General features: G+C 36.7%; 3 protein-coding genes across 5 annotated transcripts; all 3 read left to right on the forward strand.

Moving 5' to 3' along the window:
- On the forward strand, nucleotides 383-5,820 carry LOC18784373 (DEAD-box ATP-dependent RNA helicase 20). Of its 3 annotated transcripts, XR_002270700.1 has the most exons (11): nucleotides 384-603; nucleotides 961-1,223; nucleotides 1,641-1,820; nucleotides 1,938-2,099; nucleotides 2,315-2,469; nucleotides 3,801-3,893; nucleotides 4,124-4,209; nucleotides 4,309-4,535; nucleotides 4,784-4,856; nucleotides 4,956-5,189; nucleotides 5,604-5,671. XR_002270700.1 is itself a non-coding variant. In XM_020559494.1 (10 exons), the coding sequence occupies exons 1-9, from the start codon at nucleotides 548-550 to the stop codon at nucleotides 4,839-4,841; spliced, it is 1,275 nt and encodes a 424-aa protein (XP_020415083.1). In that variant the 5' UTR covers nucleotides 383-547; the 3' UTR covers nucleotides 4,842-4,856; nucleotides 4,956-5,072. The 3 variants fall into 3 exon arrangements, 2 of the variants coding, with proteins under 2 accessions (XP_020415083.1, XP_007215261.1); XM_020559494.1 differs by lacking the exon at nucleotides 5,604-5,671 and having other exon boundaries at nucleotides 383-603; nucleotides 4,789-4,856; nucleotides 4,956-5,072; XM_007215199.2 differs by lacking the exon at nucleotides 4,784-4,856 and having other exon boundaries at nucleotides 387-603; nucleotides 5,604-5,820.
- Nucleotides 6,494-9,354, forward strand: LOC18781969. Its single transcript, XM_007217644.2, has 3 exons — nucleotides 6,494-6,619; nucleotides 6,767-6,943; nucleotides 8,747-9,354. The coding sequence occupies exons 1-3, from the start codon at nucleotides 6,577-6,579 to the stop codon at nucleotides 9,049-9,051; spliced, it is 525 nt and encodes a 174-aa protein (XP_007217706.1). The 5' UTR covers nucleotides 6,494-6,576; the 3' UTR covers nucleotides 9,052-9,354.
- Nucleotides 11,726-17,085, forward strand: LOC18784338 (3-epi-6-deoxocathasterone 23-monooxygenase). The gene is made up of 8 exons (XM_007217458.2): nucleotides 11,726-12,222; nucleotides 12,604-12,928; nucleotides 13,399-13,548; nucleotides 13,787-14,041; nucleotides 14,585-14,674; nucleotides 14,791-14,976; nucleotides 15,111-15,232; nucleotides 16,778-17,085. Exons 1-8 carry the CDS (start codon nucleotides 11,984-11,986, stop codon nucleotides 16,869-16,871), a joined length of 1,461 nt encoding a protein of 486 aa, XP_007217520.1. The 5' UTR covers nucleotides 11,726-11,983; the 3' UTR covers nucleotides 16,872-17,085.

Consider the following 17,795-nt stretch of genomic DNA (forward strand, 5'->3'; position numbering starts at 1 on the left):
TTTTATATTTTATTTTAAACTATTTTATTTTTTAAAATAGTATAGCCGAGCGGCGACACTCCTTTTTAAAAAAAAAATAGTATAGCCGCGCGGCTAGATCCGGTTTTTTATTTTTTAAAAGTATAGCCGCGCGGCTATACTAATTTTGACACGTGGACGCCTATGGCTAGGCTGGTTTTTTAAAAAAATAGTATAGCCGCGCGGCTATACTTGGTTTTTCAAAGCGAGTATCATATTGGGCCGGGTCCATAGTTTCTACTGCAACAGCGACATGTCGTACCAGTACCAGAAACTAATGCCACATTTGGCGGTTGTGCTTACACTTGTCTTATCCTTAGTGGCTCATCTAGCCACTGAGAAACACATCCCCGCAGCTTAGCATACAACGAGCTGCAGAGAATCAGAGAAGAAGGGACCAGAGAGAGCTTTGGCCTTTTTGGTGCTCGCTAGCTGTTTCCTTGTTCGAAAAGCTGCTCCTAAAACCCTCAAAAATTCCCTGTGATAATCTCACCCAGCGGGTGACACACAGCAGCAGCAACACATCGTCATGAGCCGCTATGACAGCCGCTCCGGCGACCCCACTTCGTACCGTGACCGGAAAAGGTAAACCCTCTTTGATTCTCTCATATATGTATGTATACGCGTATATCTATGAATGCTTATAGTTATAGGTCACTTTGCACAATGTGTATATGTATTTGATTGGTAATTTTCTTTTGTTTAAGTTTGCCCAAGTGATAATTATATATGGTTTGTGGATTACTCTCTCTGTCTATTTCATTTGCCTGAATTTATTGTTTTTCTCAGTTACCCTTTGTTACAAGTTTACCATATTTACATTTGCTAATGCTACATGGTTGTGTTTCTTCGGTGTCCCCAAGACAAAACTTAATTTGTTTCTGAGTTTCATTTACATTTACTGGGTTTTCTCAAATTTGTGTAAATTCTGCGGTGTTTTAGTGATTCGGGGTTTGGTGTGACCGGCTACGGTGGCTCAGCACGGTCTTCGTCAAGCAAGAAGGATTGTGATGGTGCTGAGTCACCGAGGAAATTTGATTTGGATGGATTGACACCTTTCGAGAAGAATTTCTATGTTGAGTCACCTGAAGTGGAAAGAATGTCGGAGAAGGAGGTTGAGGACTATAGGCAACGGAGGGAAATTACTATTGAAGGCCGTGATGTTCCAAAGCCGATCAAGAGTTTCCGTGACACTGGGTTTCCAGGTATATTTTCGTATTTTCTTATAGAAACATGTATTTTTATCTTTTGAGGTTTCACATTGATTCATTCTGAATATATGCTATAGAAAACATATAATATTTAGTCTATCCTGAAAATCTTTATAATTCACCAAAACAAAACAAAAAAAAAAAAAGATAACTTTGTTGGAGAATTTTGATGGAGAGCAGTGGTGCTATACTTTCCAATTATCAGTAGTTTAGGTCCAGCTATGCCTGTGCTACATTATTCTTTTGCCTAACACTGCAACGAATGAGATGACCTATATGATATGTTCAGATTCGTTGTTGGAAATTAGTTGTCATACACTGTAACGAACGAGATGACCTATATGATATGTTCAGATTCGTTGTTTTCTTTCTTAAAGTCTACTTACTGGAATGGTTCCTCTTGGGCCACAGAATACGTTTTGGAAGAAGTTACAAAGGCTGGATTTGTTGAACCTACACCAATTCAAGCTCAAGGATGGCCAATGGCTTTGAAGGGTCGTGATCTCATTGGTATTGCTGAAACAGGATCTGGGAAGACGCTAGCCTACCTGTTGCCTGCAATTGTCCATGTCAATGCCCAGCCAATTCTATGTATGGAATCGTTAAGACAATTAAGTTCTTGAATCTTCATTGATTTATTCTTTTACATTTTAAATATGACTTGGTATTGGTCAGGCATAAGTTTTTAATTTTATAATATTTGTTTAGCTCCTGGAGATGGCCCAATAGTATTAGTTTTAGCTCCAACCCGTGAGCTCGCTGTTCAAATCCAACAAGAGGCTACTAAATTTGGCTCGTCTTCAAAAATTAAAAGCACATGCATATATGGCGGGGTTCCAAAGGGACCTCAAGTTCGTGATCTGCAGAGGGGTATGTGGCGAACTTAGTTTTACATGGTATTGCTGTTGTCCTACTGTACCTTTTATGTATCATAGATTATGTACTTGATATCCTGTTATGGGCATTGATATCATGGCTAAGATGACTTATCACTCCATTTAGATGTAGGTGGTGAATAAAACAGCATTTCTTGTTTCAGTAATTTCTTATTCTTCCTGTTGATGTCATTCCTATTTCTGGATCAGGAGTTGAGATTGTAATTGCTACACCTGGGAGGTTGATTGATATGATAGAGTCGCATCATACCAACTTGCGAAGGGTCACATACCTTGTGTTGGATGAGGCCGATCGGATGCTAGACATGGGGTTTGACCCACAGATACGGAAAATTGTTTCTCAGGTTTGAGATTTTACATTTCTGTGTTAAAGTGACTTAGAATATATACCAGTTTTATATGTGTACTACGAAGATTTATTACTTATTTTTGGCTCCCCTTTCCAAAGCCTTTCTTTATTTATTTATAAAATATTGTGTAGTTTTTGATACCCACTAATGTTAATTTGGACTTCTGATTTCTTTAAAAGCTGGAAAAAGATTAGTGAATCTTCAACTTGGCTCAGAAAAACTCTTGGGCAGTTATAATTCCAAAGTTATTACTCTTGGTTTGATTTCTTAGAAAATAGATTCTAAACTTTGTAACCCAGGTAAGGCTTGTTTAGATAAAACATGTACTACCAGTTTGGAGCTCTAAGTACCTTGAGACAGTTGTGGGTTATTCGAAAGTTATCCTTACTAGAGATAGTGTAAGGATAGGGTATTCTTACCAAACATCTGTAAACAGGCCGCAAAGTTTTAGAATGTGAACGATAATGTGGGGTCAGTGTCTTGGTGAAAAGATATGGTGTGTGAAGATATGTGCTTTTGTGTGGTGGCAATGGGACGCATGTCTGTTTTGGCGTTTTCTCTACCCCAATCGTTATTTTTGGTAGCCATGGTTGCAAAGATACAGTTTCTTTTATAATTATCCTGTCTTTAGTTTCTTTTTCCCAAGAACTTAGGTAATATGTACGTGCTCAACAATTTGTGTTTTCTATACATTTCTAACTAAATAAATGCCATCGAAAAACATTGTGCCTCAAATGAGAATGATGGTGATGATTATTGATGTCATCTTAATCATGAGGTTTTGTTTTTATAAACCATGTTGAGAACTTTCTGGTGAATACAATTCCAAGCAGCACATGCAGTATCTGTGGTTTGTTTGTTATAAAATAGTCAGGACTTTGTGTTTCTAACTTTCTTGAGCTATTGAGCATCACAAAACAAGATTAAGTGTGCATGCTTATGTTCCTGTATGGTCACTGGTGTCATCAAGAAGTTTTTGTATCTATGAGGTTAGATTCATATTTACTTTTAATATTTTGATTGCTTTTTCTCGGCTAAACCAATATGCAAGTCCTTGAGAAGAGACTTGGACCATTTGCACTTTGCTCTTGTTCAATAATGAGTTTGATATCTTGATGTAAGTACACATAAGTGAAGTCAAACTAGGTAGGTCAAATCACCCTGCATAAAGCTGCATCCTTAATCATCTCTAGAAATGAGCAAATATGAATTTTTCCTGCATCTCTCTCTCTCTCTCTCTCTCTCTCTCTCTCTCTCTCTCTCTCTCGCATAGTTTACGTTTAGTTTAAATTTTCCATTGTTCTCTAATGTTTCATTTAATGCAGATTCGCCCAGACCGTCAAACATTATACTGGAGTGCTACCTGGCCAAAGGAGGTTGAACAACTGGCGAGGCAGTTCCTTTACAACCCATACAAAGTACTCTATCTTGCTTTTAGTATAGAAGTGCTCTTCATCTACTAGGACACAATCTTCAACTTTTTGCGTCACTTTGTCATCTTCAATTATTGTTACTGCATGAAATTGGTAGTTTTAAATACCCTCTTTTCTTTCTATCATGTGATTGTAATAGTTCTGTTGGATGTATGTTCTTATGCATAATACTAATATGCCAATGATTAATTTACATCCTTTTGGATGTTGAACAGGTGATAATAGGTTCTCCAGATTTGAAAGCTAACCATGCGATCCGCCAAATTGTTGACATCATTACAGAAAATCAGAAATATAACAAGTAGGGTGCAGTCTATGTTGTTATGGTTTCTAACTTTCATATGGTTAGTCTTGAGCTATTTTCTGCAGGTTATATATCTGATTTCTTTCAATTTAACAGACTGGTAAAGTTGCTTGAGGACATCATGGATGGCAGCAGAATACTGATATTCATGGATACTAAGAAAGGATGTGATCAGATCACTCGGCAGCTCCGCATGGATGGTTGGCCTGCTCTCTCAATTCATGGAGACAAAAGTCAAGCAGAAAGGGATTGGGTCCTCTCTGAGTTTAAAGCCGGCAAGAGCCCCATAATGACCGCAACAGATGTTGCTGCTCGTGGTCTAGGTATGGAAATAATTTCTTTTAAGTTTAAAGCCGGCAAGAGTCCTTTCTGTTCTCATTGATCTGACCTATGAGGATGGTATCAACATGATTGTACTGAAACAAATATTTATTACACGTTAGTTTGTTTAAAACTATTACCATCCACATTTGGCTGGATGGTAGGTTTCCATATGAAACCTATCCTTCCTCCTCTTAGGTTTTGGTGGTAATCATCTCTGCCCATGAATAATTGTTTCCCTTTGAGCCAGGTAAGGTTTTGGCGTGCATCGGATTTGCCTTTGGGCTTTGGTAGGCAAAAACTGCTAACATTGGGGTGCATAGGTGTGTTAACCTAGCAGAATTTCTTGAATGTACTTAACCCATGAATTGGTCTTCGACCTCGTTTCTAATCCCTTTGTGTCGTGCTTGATTTGGTTGCAGATGTGAAGGATGTGAAATTTGTTATTAACTATGATTTTCCTGGATCCCTTGAGGATTATGTTCACCGCATTGGCCGAACTGGAAGAGCTGGGGCAAAAGGAACAGCATACACGTTTTTCACAGCTGCTAATGCTAGGTTCGCAAAGGAACTTATTGCCTTGCTCGAGGAAGCTGGACAGAAGGTCAGTCCTGAATTGGCAGCAATGGGCCGCGGTGCACCTCCTCCCCCTTCAGGTCAGTTAGTCTGGACGCTAGAGAAAATCTTTGTGGACACGTATGCACATGCATTTGGGTGCATAAGAACTGTGGGTCAATGGTATAGAAATAGAATGGGGGATGCCTCTTTTCATGCTTAGGTTACCCTGTCTTACCTTCTCCCTGTGTATTGGATGTCAGTGTCTAGATAGGGTATTGGTGATAAATAAAGCACAAATATATGGCGCTTCTACAAGGAAAAAAAGAAGGAAAGAAAGAAAACATTTTCCAGTATTTTTTAGGTAGCATGAACTATGTTTTCTTTAATCTGTTTACTACAGTTTGTGATGAAATTTTAATTTTGGAATGATGGATGCATGTCTATTTTCCTTTGATGAGAGGTTAATTAAAGACTCCTAAAATTGTTTTGTGTTGTCACTTGTAATTGATCAGGTCATGGCGGTTTTCGAGATCGCGGTCGGGGTTACGGTGGAGGTCGTCCTTGGAACTAATTCGTGATGATCTTGGATATGGCAATGACATTGTATTCTGTTCAGAAAACAGGAAAAACTTGTATGAATACTGACTGACTAGGATGTAGGAGAACAAATATCTTATGTTCATTATTAAAAAAAAAAAAGAAAAAAAGAATTTTAGAGTTTGTTCGTGACGGTTCTGGTTTTGTTTTTATCGTCGACGTATACATAAAGCCTTAGAGATAAAACATTCAAAATCTCACAAATTATTATGGGGTACATGAAAATACCAAAAAAGAAGACACTTTATTATTATTATTTTTAGAATCTTTTCTATTGAGAGGGGTGAAAATTTACTAAAGTCAAACACACTACACGGATACTAGGACTTGAATCCAGTATCTTTTATGGGGGAGTAATAGCTTCAAATTACTAAATTAGTGGTCATTTGCAATGCGTTAAGTAAGAATAAAATAGTGCATTTACTATCTGTTTAAATTGAAATAAATAAATCAATGGTGTGTTTGTACTTGAAGTCCTATGTTCGACTCCTTCTTCCCTCTTTCCCTAATATTGCTTGTATTTAAAAAATATACATAAAAAAACCTATAAGTTCTTTCATGTATTTTTCTTAAAAAAAAATTATAAAACCCAATCTTCTAAAAATAAAAAGAACAAAAAAAGTTCAATGGGCATTCGCCAGACGAGACGAGAGTGAGAGGCTTGGGCCCAGGTTAAAAGGCTCATGTGGGCTTAAATTTCAAGTTGGGTTTGAGCTTGGACTAGAACTGAACCCCTTCATCAGCCTGGTCTGGCCCGGCCCGTTAACCCCGAGTTCAATGGTGGAATGGAAACTACAGAGTACACGCAACCATACCGTAGTAGGCTGCTGTATGGTCTAACAAGAAAGACTTTCGAGTGACGAAAGGAAATCAAGGCTTCCTGCAACAATGAGCGAAGATCCCAAGCTCTACACCAACAAACCCAGGAAAGGTAAAAAAACCCAAGTTCCATGCGAATCATTTTTGCTTTTTAAAATCAGAAACAGCTATTTCTCAACCACATGAAGAATCTTTTTTTGCTTTCAATAATTGGGGTTTTGGTATTTTAATCGCTTTCGTCTTGTGTTTTCAAAAACAGCACAGCTGAAACAGTTTCAAGATCAACATAGAGGAAAAGACTTTTCTTCACCACCACCATCATCGACAATGGCGACTCAATCTCCATCTCCGCCACCTCAGCCCCCGAAGGAGTCATTTGCTCGGCGTTACAAGTTTCTTTGGCCTCTGCTCTTGACTGTCAATCTGGGCGTTGGAGGTCTTTCTTCCATTTCTCTTGTTATTAAGTTGTGTGAATAATTTGTTTTGGTTTTTCTACCAGCCTTTTGCAGTGATGTGTGTGCATATATGTGTATAAAGTGAAAGAAAGTGAGAAAGCTGAAATGGGTTTTGAGATCATTGCTTGGAAACTCATTTTAATGCTTCTTATTGCTTTTCTTTATGGCGGCGTTTTTAGATAGTTGCCAATTAAGTGCTAATTCAGTTTGATTTTATTTGTTTGGTCATAATCCAAATGCAAAAGAAAACGTTCTGAGTTAGTTTATGAGTTCTTGAACACCTGTTTTAAGTTGGTCATAATCTAAAAGTCATATGATTTTTGTCACGAAGAGTAGTGATTTGTTATAGCTTAACATAAAGGGGAATGAAAGTTCAAAAGGCTTTTCAAAAGTAGTTTGGATTTGTGAATCTGGCTGTGTGTGATGTGGGTAAACAATTATAATTCTCAAAACATGTTTGGGAGTGTCCATTTTACATTGGTGATTGCTAATTACAATCGAAAGTGAGTTGTTATTCTGCTAATCATATCCAGTTGATTAAATAGATGGATTTTTGTTTTCCAAGCATCCTACTCCCTGTAACATTATATAGTGATAAGGTGGAGGATGCTAGGCTGGACAGGCTATTTTTTGATCTGTTCCCCTACAAAACAGAAGAAAAATCATAAAACAAAAACTATCAACCTTCAAGAGAGGATCTCTGCATTTGTTAGAAGCTGCTTGTGAATTGTATCTAATGCAACTTGTCTCAGCATAAACTTAAAATAACTTATGTGACTTTTAACCAACTTTTTCTTGAACTTTTCCTTCACATGTTTTACTACATGACAAGATGTAGTGAGTAAGGGCAGTTTGTGGTTTACCTAGCATAAGCTCCTAGAAATTACTTGTTGATGTCATGGTTATTATGTTAAACTCTCCACAGTTCCATTCTGTATGATTTTGTTAATGCTCAAAAGGGACTGTGCATGCTGGTGAAGGGCCAAGGTAGCAATTTGAGAAAATAAATGGTTGCCGTGTGGAGACAACACAGCGTGAAGGATGTTACTATGGCTGCAGTAGTAGTTGAACTTCATTAGTTGACTACAAAAACATGGTCGATACTTGATACTTTGTAATAAGCTACCTGCACTCACTTTGGAGGGAAAGACAAATTCACCATTATATTAGTGATGTTGAACTTAATGGCCATTGTGTAACTAAGGATGCTGACGAGTAAAGTACAAGTGAGCAGAAAGTTTCCATTTAGCCTAGGTGGCACTTCTTTTGTTTTAGAAAGAACTAGTTCAACATAAAGACGTTATTAGTGAGGAACATTATAATAGACTGGATGAAACCATCTCTGTTAACTTGACCAGCATAGAATGTCTTCTTATTACGTTGTAATCTCTGTGAACTTGAACAGGCTACTTATGCTTTCTCTGCTTCTGTTTGCGACTGATTAGGGATGATTTTTCTTGTAATTTAAAAAAAAAATCTAAATATGGCTTTCTTAATAGTCTGCTAAATGGGCTCATAGATGTTAACACTTGTGGGTATGGACATAGGATGTGTACCTGGCATAGTTGTTAATGGACATGTTCCAAACAAGCATTTTAGGATTGGTAGAGAGGAAGATACCTCACTAATCATATAATTGTTGCAGTACCTTATTTGCTTCTTTGTTGGATGATTATATTAATGAGTGAATCACCTCTATTTTGAATTATTTGAGTCTTGATGTAGTTTTTATGGATTTTAATTTACTTGTAGTTGGACACTGAGGTTTACACTTACTTTTGTAGCTTACCTGTTCATGCGGACGAAAAAGAAAGACACAGATGTAGAGGAAGAAGTAACTACTACAGTTTCGACAACAACTCAAACAACTCCTACTACTACTGAGAAACCCTTGCCCCTGCCAACCATCACAGAGCCTGTGAAATTGCGAGAACCAATCCCAGAGGATCAACAGCGCGAACTTTTCAAGTGGATACTGGAAGAAAAAAGAAAGGTTAAGCCAAAAGACCCCGAGGAGAAGAAGCGCATTGATGAGGAGAAAGCCATTCTTAAACAGTTTATCCGGGCAAAATCCCTTCCAAGAATCTAACTCTAGTGACAGGAAAAAGCCATTTCTCCTCATTCTATTGATATCCTGTATTTCCATTTGATTGTCTCGATCTCTATAGTGGATCGTGTCTGCACAAAGTTAGTCATCATTGTCAATTGAAGGAAGTTCCGAAATTCATCGTTGGTTCATATCATACAAGAATATTGTTCATTTTGAATCAGTGAATATGTGGTGCGTTGGACCTGGAATGAGTATGTTGGTCTTGTCAATTTTTTATACACATCAGTGTGCTATCTGCTGCTTACTAGCATTTCCACTGGAACAAAAGATAATTAATTTTCATTTGGTGTCCACGTGCAAGAATTGGATGTTCTTCACCTATTTATTTTATTTTAGATGCGGCGATAGTGACAAATGGGAAAATCGAACACAAGACCATGATGTAAATATTCTTAATCACCTGAGTTATAAGTACCATGTCATATATTAATCACTTGAGCGTAACCTCTTGCCGTATATATTCTTTGACTATCTCCTAACGAAAGCATATGCACACTTTCCAAAAAGGACATGGACACCGTAAATATGCGTGTTGAGAGAGTTCCCACATGATGCACAAAGACATAAGACTATTGCACAGTATATAATATATGCTCCAAAGATCCCTAAACCCCATGGATAAACAAATATATCCAACATATTCTCTTGGATTCTGAAAGATATAGTGGGAAATTAACAAATGGAGCCGATTAAGAGCCGAACAATTTGATCAAATGATGATATGTGGCTAAAGTACTTAGCTTACCTATAAAATGATGATAGGTGATTAAAATATCAGATAAATAAGATAATCATAAGTTAGGTAGTTTGAACAAGGAAATAAAGCAAGTCTGCATAAAGAACTTGGATATCATTAGGAAACAGTCCAAGTGAGATTTTGAAAAAGCTAAAGCCTAAAAGGATGCTGATACAGAATAATGCTCTTTCTCTCAGCTCCAAATTCTAAACCTAAAGAAGAAAGTTAACAATTTGTGAACTTTTCCGCACGCAGTTGGGAAACAAGTTAGAAAAGAAAAGAAAGAAAAACTCCCGCCCAAAAAATTCTTTGTGGGAAGAGATGATTGAATTTGTGTTCTCCTCCAGCCTATAGGTGGTAGGGGTCGAGTTATCGATGTGAGATGGATCCAGAAAAAGTATTCAAACCTTGGGACCTCAAATAAAGAGCTAAGTCCATCTCCAGTTATGGGCTATATCCCAAATATAGTCCTAAATTAATATAAAATCCATCTCTAGCCATAGGCTAAATAAAATTTTGGTCAAATTTGGAGGGCCACCGGGCCAAATGTAGCCCAGCTTTGGTCTAGGCTAAATTTATGTACTTTTCAACAACCAATCATTAAAGCACTCCTCACTCTTCTTTTTGAAAATAATAAAATATGAATGACCCTAAAATATAGCCATGCATAGTTGAAGATGGAAAAATTTAGCCATGCACTATTCTATAAAAAATTAATATTTTGGGGAGCTAAATTTTTAGCCCTAAACTACATTTAACCCTATGATTGGGATGGCCTAAACCAAGAACTAAGGTTTACTCATTACAAGAAAAAGACAACATTGCCCATATTGGTAGGGGCCTCGGCTTCAAAGACATGTGTCGTTGATGAAGCCCTCCACCAAGTGCCCCTTGAATATCTTTCATGAAGAGGGATTTATATAAAGGTGAGTATTTTTGGTGAAGAGAGGGGAAAAGTACATGTGGCCTCAAGCCCTCCACCATCTGAAACGAGAAAGGATGGGAATGAATGTGACATGAGAGGTTGGCCTAGCTTATAGTTCTGGAGGAGAGAGAGAGAGAGAGAGAGAGAGAGAGAGAGAGAGAGAGAGAGAGAGAGAGAGAGACAGAAGGACAAAAGGGCAGGGGATGATGATGGAGTATGGTTGGACTTAATTAAGTCTCACATGAACGCACGAGGCCACCCAGCTGAGCCTCTGCCAATGGGGGGCCTTCTCAATCCGCAAGATGATCAATCATGAGCCTGTGGGGGCTTCTCCCAATTTATATATCTGTATATTTAACAAACTTATCATATTGCTCATGAAAGAATTTGAAGTTCTTTCTGCTACTTATCATCAAAAAGAAAAAAAAAAGGGAAAGCAGAAGAGAAAGTTCTTTTGTACTGAAATCCATCATAACTTGGTAAGAACACATGTAGTATATATTATATACATGTGCAGTATCATTCACAGCCTAACTTTTAGTTTAATGATATTAGCTTAATAGTGCTTCTCTTCCGAATATTAAAAGATGTTGAAGGTTCGAATTTCATCACTAATTTTTTTTTTTTAAAGCAAAAATTTAATATTGCCTCATGAATTAGTTGTAGGTATGGAGATTCTACTACCAAAGCTATAAATGTCTGCTAGGTTTTGAACTGTTAAAATAAATATAAAATCAATACTTGTTAGCTATACTGTTGAGCTCATTAGTCAAGCCAACTTATAAAGTTGGCTTGTCAAAGAGTTTTACACTAGGTAAGTAAGTTTTGATTTCTCGGTCACCATCATGAATGAAAATTCATGACGGTTGGTGATCACTAATTTTTATGATTAAATGGCGACCAAGAGATAAAAATCCGAAAACCATCTTCCGCTCGGCAATAACTTTAAGTGGGAAGCTAAATTTTTTACTTTATACCCTATATAAGCTGCCAAAACAAATCTATCTATAGCTTAGATTATGCATCTCCCGATACAATTATTCTTTGGTTAAACATTCTCTCTCTCTCTCTCTCTCTCCCCCCACACGCGTGCATTGTGTACATGCACATTCATTCTTCAGTCACCAAAATCTCCTCATTGGAACCATGATTAAGAATAATATTATTTAAGGGGGTGCAGACTGCAAAGCTAAAGCTAAGCTTATATATAGAGAGAGCGCTACATACATTCGTGTGGGGAAATTTCCAAAATGGACAATTTGCTGATTGTACTAATATTGGCAGCAACAACAACAACAACAGCAATTTTGATATTGTCCATTATATTTCTCTACAGAAACAACAGCAACTTGATCCTGAGATCAAAACACAGAAGAAGGCCACTTCCTTTAGGCACTCTTGGATGGCCATTTCTTGGTGAAACCATTGAGTTTGTGTCTTGTGCTTACTCTGACTGCCCTGAGAGCTTCATGGACAAACGCCGCCACTTGTAAGTACATTAACACACATAAAGTTAATTAGTAAAAGCAGCAACTTATTAACATGTATAATACAACATGTATTACTTTCATCTAAACCAGAGAGCAGAGCACACTATATAACTCCGTTTTTGCATGAGTGATTTCCATGTATTAACTTGTGATTAAGATTGAATGAATCAAAATGCTTTGTTGGGTTTGTGTGTTGTACATCAAACAGCAAACCCAATAAGCATTCTTCAGTTTTAATGATTCAGCTTCATGTTTCTGCTGATTTACTTCATTCAGCTCCAATGGTTTGGTAGCTGAAAACTTGAAACTCCCATGTATATTTGATGATGATGAAGATAGAGGCATGTTTGTGAGAATTATGATTTGGGTTGTTTTTGTAGGTATGGGAAGGTGTTCAAGTCACACATATTTGGAAGTCCAACAATTGTATCAACAGATGCAGAAGTGAGTAAGTTTGTGCTGCAAAGTGATGCAAAGGCTTTTGTACCATCTTACCCAAAATCTCTCACTGAGTTGATGGGAAAGTCCTCTATATTGCTTATCAATGGAGCCTTGCAGAGAAGAGTCCATGGGCTCATAGGAGCCTTCTTTAAGTCTCCACATCTCAAAGCTCAAATCACCACAGACATGCAGAAGTATGTCCAACAATCAATGGCAAATTGGAGAGATGATCGTTCCATTTACATACAAGATGAAACCAAAAATGTTAGCTCTCTCTCTCTCTCTCTCTCTCTCTCTCTTCTTCCCAGGTCTAGGGGAGAGAATTTTATCTATGAAGTTTGAGATCATATCTAAGTTTAAGATGACTTTTTGAGAAGAGTTCCAATAGACAGAAGACCAAAACCAAAGATGCCCTCTCTCTTAGATCTATCTCTGGCTTCTTCCCTTCTATTTAAAACTGTTTTACAATAAAGTAAGCGCTCCATTAAGCACTTGGTTAAAGATAAACGAGTCTCTCTCTTGTGATCAAAGGAATGATTGATGTTTGAATTTAATCTCTGGCTCCTACTTAGGTTAGAAGAATATAACTTGCTAGAAAGAAAACAAACCAGTTGTGAATGGGGTTCATAATAATTCTGCTTCAATCATATTGTCTGCAGAATTAGATTCATAATTATTATGTTTTACAGTCCTTTTTAAAAAAAGTTACTAAGACATGTCCTTTTTGTCTCCAGATTGCATTCCAAGTACTTGTCAAGGCATTGATTAGTTTGGATCCTGGTGCAGACATGGAGTTCCTAAAGAAACAGTTCCAAGAATTCATTGCTGGCCTCATGTCTCTACCCATAAACATTCCTGGAAGCAGACTTTACAGATCATTACAGGCAAGTTAACCAGCAACTAATAATTTAACTGTTTTAACTTTACAAGGGAAATGTTTCCTTTCTAAATTGACTCTACGAGATAAGATGCTTATATTGTTATACCATGAATCTGAACCATAGATTAAGTTGGTTCTCGTCTGATTATGTGGTTTGGATTGACATTTTGACAACGTACACAACTTACTGTACTTTATTATAATACTGTTGTAATGATAGTTTGAATCCTATTTAATTTCAGGCAAAGAAGAAAATGATCAAGCTTGTACAGAAAATTATACAAGCTAGAAAAAAAGGGACTAGTAGCATCTCCAACAAGGTTGCCAGAGATGTGGTAGATGTTTTGCTAAGTGACACAAGTGGGCAATTGACAGATGACCTGATAGCAGATAACATGATTGATATGATGATACCAGGGGAGGATTCGGTCCCAGTTCTTATGACTCTTGCAATCAAATACCTCTCAGATTCCCCCACTGCTCTTCAACAGTTAACAGTATGTGCACAAATTTATTTATTTTGGTAAATAACAGAAAAAGAAAAAGAAATTGGTACTTAATTACTATAACTTATTTTGGTTGATTAGCCGCATGGATACTATTAATTAAACAATCCCACTTCATTTTTTCTCTCTAGACTTTGAACTTTTTGGAACTTTGTGGCATTTAAGTCCAACCATTTGACTACTTTATCTGTGCCATTTTCATTTTGCTTGTCGTTTTAGTGAGACTAATCTTTCACTTGTGGCTGTCATATTAATACGGTTTCTAGGTGCAAGTGGGATTGGGTTCCACAATAAGCACATATTACAAGAACAGTAGAGATATATTTAGTTTTTTATTTATGCTTTAGTCTTCTACTGCATAAAAACTTACTTGTAACGGAGATAGCACTATTTTACTATCCCCAACTAACAACACAATGAAACATGAAAAATTTATCTCGCGTGTCATTACGTTGGTGATCAATATTGGATGTGTTGGTTTCTTAATGCCTATGGCTTTTCTAATATTTGAACTCTTGATGATGAACTGATCAGGAGGAGAACATGAAGTTAAAAACACTCAAGGATCAGCTTGGAGAGCCTTTATGTTGGAGTGATTACTTATCCTTACCATTTACACAAAATGTAAGTGAATACAACATTAATTAACTATAAATGCAGGGCTTAATTAGAACCAGAAATAAACAATTAATACTCATAAGAATCTATGTATGTTCTTTATACTTTTTTGATTTAAACAGGTGATCACAGAAACTCTAAGGATGGGAAACATCATCATTGGGGTGATGAGGAAGGCCATGAAAGATGTTGAGATAAAAGGGTATCTAATACCAAAGGGCTGGTGTGTCTTCACATATTTTAGATCAGTTCACCTGGATGAGAACAATTATGATTGGCCTTATGACTTCAATCCATGGAGGTGGCAAGTAAGAATGATCATATATATATATATATATATATATATATATATATATATGATCTTAATTGGTTTCTTTTAAGGTTTTTTTTTTTTTTTTTTCTCTTTAGTTTTTAAGTAATGGATTGGAGGTATACTCTGCAGGACAAAGACATGAGCAGCTCTAACTTCACTCCTTTTGGAGGTGGACAAAGGCTGTGTCCTGGGCTTGACTTAGCTAGGCTGGAAGCCTCCATCTTTTTACACCACTTTGTCACTCAATTCAGGTAAATAGACATGAATATTTTGATCTCCCTCAGGCCATAATTTAACAAAAAAAAAAAAAAACAACGGATACTTAGTTTAGAGTACTGCACACAGGTCCTTCACAAATAGTGTCCCATAAATTGCAAAACCAAAAAAGTTATATATCAAACTTAGGGGAAGACAAAAGGATATGGATGCAGATACAAGCCTTCATGGTAGTTCCATTTTCATGATAAGCATTAATGAAACTTTTTCTCTGTCTCTCTGGTTTTGTTCTTTTTTTGTTTGGCAAAGCCAATTAAAGAAGAATGTTGTTCTGCTCCTTTATTGCTGTTGACTTGCATGTATATAACTTTATGGGATTTCATCAACCAGCAAACATTTATGCTTTTTAGGAGCAATTGAACAAAGTCCCTTTTAAAAGTTGTTCTGCATTTATTCCTCATTTTTTTGCCATATGAGCAAAGACAGCAATATAGCACACATACTTTCTGGCATTTTCACTGATCAGTAGCTTTTACAAGACATGCACCTTTTTTCGTACTTACTTCCAACCATGCTCTGTTACTATTGCTAATTGCTATGTCGACGTTCGCACGTTATTATCGTGCGAACGATATTGTAAATAAGAGAAAAAGCAGGAAGAGGTAGTAAAAAATACGTGGCATATACACATGAGAAAAATATATGATCCGTGACTCGAGATTCTTCCAAGCCTGCTTTGCTATCAGCCAAATGTGATTGGCTTCACCAATTTACCCAGATGGGTTTCCATGTGTGAGCAAAGAGAAGGCCAAAAAAAACAAAGTCTTCATGAAGTAGATCATTTTGGACTTTACTCAACTATTAGAAGAAGTACCTTATGTAAATATGTGTAATATGATAACAGACACAGTGGCAGATACCCAAATTCTGAGGGAACAAATGGTGTTCCCTAGACATAACCCAACTATATATTAGTACACGTGATTCACCAGACTTACTGATTTTGAATCACTCAATTTTAGGTCACCTCTCCCCATACATAACTTATCAAATTCATCAGTGTCATACTAATACTTCTAAATCCATGTTAGGGTGTGAGGAGAAAAACTTAGTTTCAACGGGAATAACACTATCTCTAGCCAATAATACTATACCGCATGGAAAAATTATTAAGCGTGTTATAGCGTTATTGACTGGAAATAGCAAAACAGTGAGATCCCTATTTTATTCAAGTGTTTCTCCTTAGCGGCCATTAGATTTTGCAATATTTCTATACCAAATCAAATCAAACACCTTTCTTTAGCTGATTCAGTAAGTACGATATAATAACAACAATCAGCAATCAAGAAAGTGAAGAAGATTAAACAAATGGTCAATAGGGCTAGATAGACAGATACCATTCTGGATAATTTTAATAGAAAACCACTGCATCAAGGTTTTGATTTTGATAGGCTTGCAGAAGCAAAAGAACCACTTGATGTTAGTCTAAAACCTTGACTACTTTTTTGTGTTTTTTTTTTCACTTTGCACAAATATTCCACAAGAAACTTGAGTACTAAATTGGCTTCTTTTACATGCAGGTGGGTGGCTGAGGAGGACACGATTGTTAACTTTCCCACAGTAAGAATGAAGAGGAGGATGCCAGTAAGGGTCAAAAGGAAAGGGGACCACTAGAGCCAGCCTCAAACTTGGCCAGAAAGTTTAGGTAATTTGTACACAGATGATACAAAACAACCAGACATGAAAAGACAACAAAAAAGTGTTTTTGGCCCCAGTGCACACGTGTGGTGCATCTGGCTCATTTTGTCTTATTTGATAGTTTCTTGCACATATAGACAATACAATTATCCGACCAAGAAATAGACAAGTATATCATTTTTGTGGGGCCCCTAATTAAATCCCTTGGTTTTTCACTTGTTCCTTTTTTTTTTTTATACCTACCAAAGTTCCATGTATAATCTATTGACACTCGCTTTTATTAGTAGCAATCCCATCAAGGTTGAAATTTTTAAAACATAGTTTTGAATCAATTTGAGTTGTGTTTGTGTTGTATTGTATGTAGTTGTTCTTACACATCATGAATGTAATGGAAGTCTATATCATAAACATACTAAAGCCATATCTTGTGAAGTCATTGATGATTTTTGACTATCAGAAAAAGTCTTTCTCCCTCCATTTATACACTGACACAAAGAAATATTTTTTTATGTGAAAAAAGAAAATTACAAGAGAATCGGACACAAAGAAATATTAATACTTACCTTTAATCACCATCTAGAATTCAAGTCCGTCATTACATACGTATGTTTAAGAAAAAAATCATATAAAATAAGTTCATAAAAAGGGCCCTAAGTCACCTTTCACAAGCATATATACTTGTGTTAAATCCCGTCGGTTATCTTTATCACCACTCATCATGCTCGTCACGACCTATTATTCATATCAACAGCACTTTGTCCCCTTGAATAAATACCAAATTACACTGAATTTCACAAAACTATTCTACATTCTTAGAATCAACACCTTTTCTTTGTGAAGCTTCAATTTTTGTTTCACAGATGAATCGTACCACCAAACATATGAGAAAAGTGAATGGTC

This window comes from Prunus persica, chromosome G3 (genome assembly GCF_000346465.2).
Source record: "Prunus persica cultivar Lovell chromosome G3, Prunus_persica_NCBIv2, whole genome shotgun sequence".
NCBI lineage: Eukaryota > Viridiplantae > Streptophyta > Magnoliopsida > Rosales > Rosaceae > Prunus > Prunus persica.

Excerpts from the sequence above, each read along its gene's own strand:
- LOC18784373 (XM_007215199.2), top strand. The coding sequence starts at position 548 with ATGAGCCGCTATGACAGCCGCTCCGGCGACCCCACTTCGTACCGTGAC. Across the intron at positions 1,224-1,640 it reads CCGTGACACTGGGTTTCCAG|AATACGTTTTGGAAGAAGTT; the intron begins GTATATTTTCGT and ends CTTGGGCCACAG. Across the intron at positions 1,821-1,937 it reads CAATGCCCAGCCAATTCTAT|CTCCTGGAGATGGCCCAATA; the intron begins GTATGGAATCGT and ends ATATTTGTTTAG.
- LOC18781969 (XM_007217644.2), top strand. The coding sequence starts at position 6,577 with ATGAGCGAAGATCCCAAGCTCTACACCAACAAACCCAGGAAAG. Across the intron at positions 6,620-6,766 it reads CACCAACAAACCCAGGAAAG|CACAGCTGAAACAGTTTCAA; the intron begins GTAAAAAAACCC and ends TTTCAAAAACAG. Across the intron at positions 6,944-8,746 it reads TGTCAATCTGGGCGTTGGAG|CTTACCTGTTCATGCGGACG; the intron begins GTCTTTCTTCCA and ends TTACTTTTGTAG.
- LOC18784338 (XM_007217458.2), top strand. The coding sequence starts at position 11,984 with ATGGACAATTTGCTGATTGTACTAATATTGGCAGCAACAACAACAACA. Across the intron at positions 14,042-14,584 it reads CTGCTCTTCAACAGTTAACA|GAGGAGAACATGAAGTTAAA; the intron begins GTATGTGCACAA and ends TGAACTGATCAG. Across the intron at positions 14,675-14,790 it reads CCTTACCATTTACACAAAAT|GTGATCACAGAAACTCTAAG; the intron begins GTAAGTGAATAC and ends TGATTTAAACAG.